The sequence below is a fragment of the Coregonus lavaretus genome (assembly GCF_964263955.1).
Source record: "Coregonus lavaretus genome assembly, chromosome: 15".
Taxonomy (NCBI): domain Eukaryota; kingdom Metazoa; phylum Chordata; class Actinopteri; order Salmoniformes; family Salmonidae; genus Coregonus; species Coregonus lavaretus.
In genome coordinates, this window is record NC_140002.1 from 22094965 (window position 1) to 22102488 (window position 7524).

Sequence of the window (7524 nt, forward strand, 5' to 3'; positions counted from 1 at the left end):
CTTAACTCACGGGTCACCATAGCAACACCCACCTGTAGTCTGCGCTCCAGCAGGTATATCTCACTGGTCATCCCCAAAGCCAACACCTCCTTTGGCCGCCATTCCTTCCAGTTCTCTGCTGCCAATGACTGGAACGAACTGCAAAAATCTCTGCAGCTGGAGACTCTTATCTCCCTCACTAACTTTAAGCATCAGTTGTCAGAGCAGCTTACCGATCACTGCACCTGTACACAGCCATTCTGAAATTAGCCCACCCAACTACCTCATCTTCATATTGTTATTTATTTTGCAAATTTGCACCCCAGTATCTCTATTTGCACATCATCTTTTGCACATCTATCATTCCAGTGTTAATACGAAATTGTAACAATTTTGCGCTATGGCCTATTTATTGCCTTACCTCCATAACTTACTACATTCGCACACACTGTATATATATTTTCTGTTGTATTTTTGACTTTATGTTTTGTTTACCCCATATGTAACTCTGTGTGGTTGTTTTTATCGCACTGCTTTGCTTTATCTTGGCCAGGTCGCAGTTGTAAATGAGAACTTGTTCTCAACTGGCTTACCTGGTTAAATAAGGTTAAATAAAATAAAAACATTAACTATGGGCCTCTCTCTTACTCTTCCTCTCTAGTGCGCATGTGATGTTGGTCTGTATAAACCGGATGCAACCCGGATATAGACGGTCCATGAATCAGCGAATGCAAACCTGTTGTTATTCTAGTGATGAGAACATGAGTAGATTAATTTAAAAACAAAGGTAGGACGGTTTGGACGCAGTTTCCAGTTCTTATTATACCTCAATGAGTCCAACCAGTGTCCAGAACGCCATTTTATGAACACCCCCTTTTTCCAACGCCTATTCCCCCTACTGCGGTGCCGCTTAATTGACCAATCTGCGGCCACTATTCCTGACAGCTGACCAATCACAGCAGGCTTTACATGAACCAGACCAGTGGCTTTATATTCACGGGGCTGCCTGAGGAATGTAAACTATTTATCATGGAGACAGCAGTTGATAAACTGGAGGCGATGGTAAGCTAGTAAACCTACGTTCCTAGTCTTTAGATAAATTGTATTCTGTGGTCTCCAATTAGCTGTTTGAGCAAATGCGTCAAAAACGGCAATGTAGCGAGAATCTAATTTCAAGTGTTCTGCCATTCAAATCGGAATTGATTATTTTACAGGAAAAGCAAACCACGAACATAATACCGTGCTAAGTGTTTCTGCTAAGAACACTACATGGCAAAAAAAAAAATCGCTTTTCCATGGCGCTCTGTCCATTTTCTGTGTTTATTTAGTTAGCTTGTTTGCCACACGTTTCACAATGACAGCGAATACTAGACTGCGAAGAGGCCGTTTTCCGCGTCCTCGAGTGCGCGCAGTACATGACGGTTGATGTTTAAAAGCGAGTTTTCACGGTATCAAAGTTGGACAAATTGGTTGTTGACCTTAAATTGAATTGCAATTCCCAATCAAGGCGTGTAACAAACGTAGCTAACTACAGTATGCAACTGTTAACATTAGCCAGATACTAACGTTACTACTAACGTTATTCAATTATGTTGCGTAAGTTCTCTATTATTCGGCTCCCCAAAGTCACTTAGCTGCACTTGTTTGTTTGTCAATGCTGACGATCACTGGATTGCTAAACAGTTTTTAATGTAGTTTTAGATTATTTAATTTGATTCACCAATTAATATTTAGTCATAACTTGATCTGGCCCAGCCAACCCAATTCAAGTTTCTGTCATGTAGCTAATTCTTTCTTTAGTTTGACAGGAGGTTGGATGTCTATTTTTTCTTCATGACTGACAACAGGATAAAGAGGAATCCATTATGTTTTCTGTCTGTCCAGTGCCCCTTTTGTATTGTACTACTGGTGACCCTTTAATGAAAGCAGTGCAATGGTAAAAGGGCATTGGCCAGGGATTATTCACAATGATAGGTTTTGCAAGGTGTAGCTGTGAACCATTGCTAGCAACAAAGCTGTTTGCAGGTGCTCTGACTTCATTGCACTACTGTATTGGACAGCTAGCAGTGCAATAGTATTGTCAAAGCGTCTGAAAACTGCAAAGACCACTTTTGGACACAGGAAGCAGCAACAAATGTACTCCAAAGTGTTGGAAAGCTGGCACCCTCCTCAACAAGTGCATAATTCTGGGAACTCTTCTGGGGTTTACTGAAACAACGGTATGTGCTGTATAACAGTGCACCCCAAGGAAGGGCTGTGCAGGGTGGGTTGTTAATAAATATTTGTTATGTGTTTTTTAGTTTAAAATCTACAATGAAGATCCATGGTCTTAAAGAGATTCTCCGGTACTGTTATACTTTTTAGCCAGTAGTTCTGAAAGTAGCGCTCACAAGCAAAAAGTGGTCTCCGAAAATTGCGTACTACGTCACAGACACTACATGACGAAAAGTATGTGAACACCTGCTTGTCGAACATCTCATTCCAAAATCATGGGCATTAATATGGAGTTGGTTCCCCCCCTTTGCTGCTATAACAGCCTCTACTCTTCTGGGAAGGCTTTCCACTAGATGTTGGTACATTGGTGTGGGGACTTGCTTCCATTCAGCCACGAGCATTAGTGAGGTCGAGCACTGATGTTGGGCGATTAGGCCTGGCTCGCAGTCAGCGTTCCAATTCATCCCAAAGGTGTTCGATGAGGTTGAGGTCGGGGCTCTGTGCAGGCCAGTCAAGTTCTTCCACATCGCATCGACAAACGATTTCTGTATGGACCTCGCTTTGTGCACGGGGCATTGTCATGCTGAAACAGGAAAGGGCCTTCCCCAAACTGTTTCTGAATATGTTTTGTGCCTACTGACCTCAACCCTGATTTTTAATCATTCAATTTTGACACCGTGCCACGCATTGGATTGATCCCAAGTCCTGGAACCCTATCAGTATTGTCTCTGCTGTCCACTTTGTTCAGAGTAGTGCAATATTGCTTATTGGGTTTCAGTGTTTGGGTTAAAGCCTCATTGAAGGCACTATGCATCTGAAGACCATTTAATACACCTTTTGTGAGGCAACAATTTTGTGGCTGAAGTCTTGGAAAGATGTGACTGAACTTTTTTGCACATTTTGTTCATGTTCATAGTTGTGACAATCTGTTGTAAGGTGTAGAGACTCTACAACACTCTAAGGCTCGCAGTACACTAAACCAACTGTCCTTTCAGTTCCAGAAGGCAGAGGCTGACATGGAGTACATGGAGAAACGGCTGAGGCTGGAATTCCTGACAAGTGCTCCAGAGAACGGTGCAGCAGAGGTGAATATATGGACGCCACAGTACTTAGTTACAAAACATGTCCTCAGAACAGACCAGTCACCCAACACCTTTCCACTCCATCCAAAAAAGGCAATGCTGTCTTATACATATTTGAACTTCTGCCATGCAGACTGATGTCTCCATTTGTCTATTTACCCAACAGTCTGTCAAATCAATGACTGACTTGCGTTGTGCCTGTGACCACAGGAAAACCCTGTGAAGCTGCTGGAGAACCTGTCTGCCATCAAGGTGAGGCATGCGGCCTTGTGCGCACAAGTGCAGGAGATTGCAGCCGAGCAGAAGCAGTCAATGGACTCTATTCGAGCACACCTCGATACCACTGTGCAGCTGGTGCAACAGTTACAGCAGACTGCTGACGTAGAGGTAGACCATTCCCTCCACGTACATCTGACAATGTCAACCGGCCCTTTTCAAAGTTAAAGTAATGGTGGCAAAATCATGTGCAATTGAGAATTTGTACTTGTACTGTTTTGTAGATTCCACCACTGACTGAGACAGAGCAGGAGTCTGCAGAGTTCCTTGGTTTATCAGTCAATCAAAACACAGCAGAGGTAAGGCCATTTGCTCAAGCTAAGGTGTCATTGCGTACAGGAGCAGAGCGTGCAGAGAAACAATATTTGACAGACGTCATTCTGTGTAACACTATCTATGCCATTGTATGTGCACTGCTTTTTATGGTCCAATTTTAAGTATCTTGCCATTCAGAGAAATCTAAAGCTTGACTGCTCAGGATTTCGCAACTTCAGTGAAATGTTATGGTCGTCTTGTACACTGAACAAAAATATAAAACGCAACATGCAACAATTTCAAAGATTTTGCTGAGTTACAGTTCATATAAGGAAATCAGTCAATTGAAACAAATGAATTAGGCGCTAATCTATGGATTTCACGACTGGGAATACAGATACCTTAAAAAAAAAAAAATTGTGGCGTGGATCAAATAAACCAGTCAGTATCTGGTGTGACCACCATTTGCCTCCTTTGCAAAGAGTTGATCAGGCTGTTGATTGTGGCCTGTGGAATGTTGTCCCACTCCTCTTCAATGGCTGTGCGAAGTTGCTGGATATTGGCGAAAACTGGAACACTGTGTCGTACACGGTGATCCAGAGCATTCCAAACATGCTCAATGGATGACATGTCAGGTGAGTATGCAGGCCATGAAAGAACTGGGACATTTTCAGCTTCCGGGAATTGTGTACAGATCCTTGCGCTATGGGGCCGTGCATTATCATACTGAAACATGTGAGGGCATTGGATGAATGGCACGACAATGGGCCTCAGGATCTCATCACGGTATCTTTGTTTATTCAAATTGCCATCAATAAAATGCAATTGTGTTCGTTGTCAGTAGCTTATGCCATAACCCCACCGCCACCATGAGGCACTCTGTTCACAACATTGACATCAAACTGCTTGCCCACACAAAACTGCTTGCCCACACAATCTGCCCGGTACAGTTGAAACTGGGATTCATCCGTGAAGAGCACACTTCTCCAGCATACCAGTTGCCATCGAAGGTGAGCATTTGCCCACTGAAGTCGGTTACGACGCCGAACTGTAGTCAGGTCAAGATCCTGGTGAGGACGACGAGCACGCAGATTAGCTTCTCTGAGACGGTTTGTGCAGAAATTATTTGGTTGTGCAAACCCAGTTTTATCAGCTGTCCGGGTGGCTGGTCTCAGGTGAAGATCCCGCAGGTGAAGAAGCCAGATGGAGGTCCTGGGCTGCCGTGGTTACACGTGGTCTGCAGTTGTGTGGTCGGTTGGACGTACTGCCAAATTCTCTAAAACAACATTGGAGGCAATTTATGGTAGAGAAATGAACATTTAAATTATCTGGCAACAGCTCTGGTGGACATTCCTGCAGTCAGCATGCCAATTGCACGCTCCCTCAACTTGACATCTTTGGCATTGTGGTGTGACAACTGCACATTTTAGAGTGGCCTTTTATTGTCCCCAGCACAATCGATCCTGTTTTTAATCCGCTTCTTGATATGCCACACCTGTCAAGTGGATGGATTACCTTGGCAAAGGAGACATGCTCACCAACAGGGATGTAAACAAATTTGTGCACAAATTTGAGAGAAATAAGCCTTGTGTGTATGGAACATTCTGGGATCTTTTATTTCAGCTCATGAAACATGGGACCAACACTTTACATGTTGCGTTTTATATTTTTGTTCAGTGTAATATGCCTATATTGTAATAACTGTAATATGCCAATGTTTGTCTGTTCACAGGTACTGATGTCTATGGAGCCTTCAGCACAAGAGCAGCCTCAGTGTAAGTAATGGTTAACCCCAATTCTAAGACTCTTCTCTGCATATGTCTTTATACAGTAGACACAAACCCCTATTTGCATTCCTTTGTAACCAACAGGTTATGTACATAGCTAAACTGAAAAACACTAAGCACATTTTCAATTTGGGATATTTATAACGACGCTATAGCAGGCAACAATAGCTAGGTTTCCATCCAATTGGCGACAGATTTTCATGCGTATTTTCTAAAATATGCATAAAGAAAATATGCGCATTTTCCACCAGTTGTTTCCACCAAACAGATGTTGCAGATAAATCAGTGAGTGGTGACGTAGTGCACACAAAATGTACTTTTCGCTTAAGTTTTCATGTACCGAATAAAAATCTAAAGTTTAACATCGCATTCAACTCTACCTATAGTTTTGTCACAAACTGTTATGTTGAATAGCAAATGTGCCTACTCTGGTCTTGACACGTGCGCCCTAGCCAACAGCTCGCAGATGCAGTGTGGGTAGGCCACATAAGTGAGAATATTTTTATTTGTCAAACGGCAGTGAAGCATCGATCATCACGTCACTAGAATAAGACCCTTGATATTTATTGGAAAGGAACATCAAGATCACTGTGCACTTTCACCACCCTGTGAAGTTAATTTATTTCATCTGTAGCCTAATAAACTGCATGGTTTCCCGAGTCATAGTGGGAGGATCACACACCATATCACATGACGATATTATAGCAATATTTGACTTAAAGGCATTTCCACCACCACTTCTCGCATAATACATTTTACCGACACAAAGGTCGAACAAACATTCTTTGGGCATTTATGAAACTGCTCGTTTCCATCACAGCTGTCGTGATATATTTTTTTAATACGGTATGACTTTACTCACATAACTGTGGCTGGAAACGTGGTTAATGACAACATTCCTATACAAGGAATCCAGGGGAAACCCAAATAAGGGCACAGGACTCTGTACAGACAGAATGGCGACTGAAGCCTGCTCTCTGTCCACAGCCTCGAAGGAGGGTGAGTTTGAGGAGCTGAGTGAAGCCACACTGGAGGCAGTGCCGCGCAGCGTGCGCTCCAACGTCAAGCTGGCCGACCTCAATGCCTTCTACAAGCAGCTGCATGAGCACTTCTCCCTAAAAAAAAACAGGTCCGACGAGTCCCGTTTGTCCCGAGACACATTACCCTTTACACAGAAAGCCCAAGTTGTGTCAAGGCAACACCAGCAGCAGGAATGTCGGTTAACTTGTGGACCAGTCAGACCCTGTGTCATATGAATGCTTAGTAAGGTGTACGCATTTTGTGGAAGTTCTTGCAAGCTCTAACTTTTCAAATCTTTCTCCAGTGGTGCCCTCAGTTTGCAGAAGATGAAGCAGATGAACATGAAAGTTAGCGACGCCAAGCTGAAGACGTTGCAGCATCTCTGTGTCATTGAGCTGGACAAGAAAGGGCACGTTTGCCTGCTAATATGAGTGAGGAACTGGCACTGTTTAAGATATTAGACCCAACAGCACGTAGTGAAAGTGACTGATTCTGCCCATCTCTCCTTGTCTAGTCATGTTAGCCTCATTGAAGGGTTCTCTGTTGAATCCTCATGCCTTCATATGCTGTGGATTGATTTATTTTGCTAGTTATTTTTTAAATGACACCACAATGGAACCAACTCACCACAATGTTTGAGGTGCTGTAAGTGGAAGGCGGCGGGCCGTATTGTAAATTAGAGCTACTATTTTTGTAATGACCACAGCTTAATATTTGATCATATTGAGGGTATTTTGACTGATGTGGCTAATGCATTTCACCTGTAAATATGTTATTAACGATTTGAATTCGCCTGATTACTTTCCAACTGTACATCTTGTCTAGCGCGTCAATGTATTTTGATCCTTCATTAAAATGACATATTTCCTCTGCCAAGGTATTCACTAAATCAGGAATTTATTTAACAAAGA

The 7524-nt window shown here is 42.9% G+C and overlaps 1 protein-coding gene across 1 annotated transcript; it reads left to right on the top strand.

Annotated features, from left to right (window-relative positions):
- Positions 1–740: 740 nt before the first annotated feature.
- On the top strand, positions 741–7485 carry ska2 (spindle and kinetochore associated complex subunit 2). The gene is made up of 7 exons (XM_084178854.1): positions 741–1041; positions 3189–3278; positions 3486–3662; positions 3776–3850; positions 5539–5581; positions 6581–6722; positions 6918–7485. Exons 1-7 carry the CDS (start codon positions 949–951, stop codon positions 7042–7044), a joined length of 747 nt encoding a protein of 248 aa, XP_084034980.1. The 5' UTR covers positions 741–948; the 3' UTR covers positions 7045–7485.
- The last annotated feature ends 39 nt before the right edge of the window (positions 7486–7524 follow it).

Bases quoted from the DNA above. Each gene is read 5' to 3' on its own strand.
- ska2 (XM_084178854.1), top strand. From the start codon at position 949: ATGAACCAGACCAGTGGCTTTATATTCACGGGGCTGCCTGAGGAATGT. The intron at 5,582-6,580 runs GTAAGTAATGGT...CTCTGTCCACAG, and splicing joins AGCACAAGAGCAGCCTCAGT to CCTCGAAGGAGGGTGAGTTT. The intron at 6,723-6,917 runs GTCCGACGAGTC...ATCTTTCTCCAG, and splicing joins TTCTCCCTAAAAAAAAACAG to TGGTGCCCTCAGTTTGCAGA.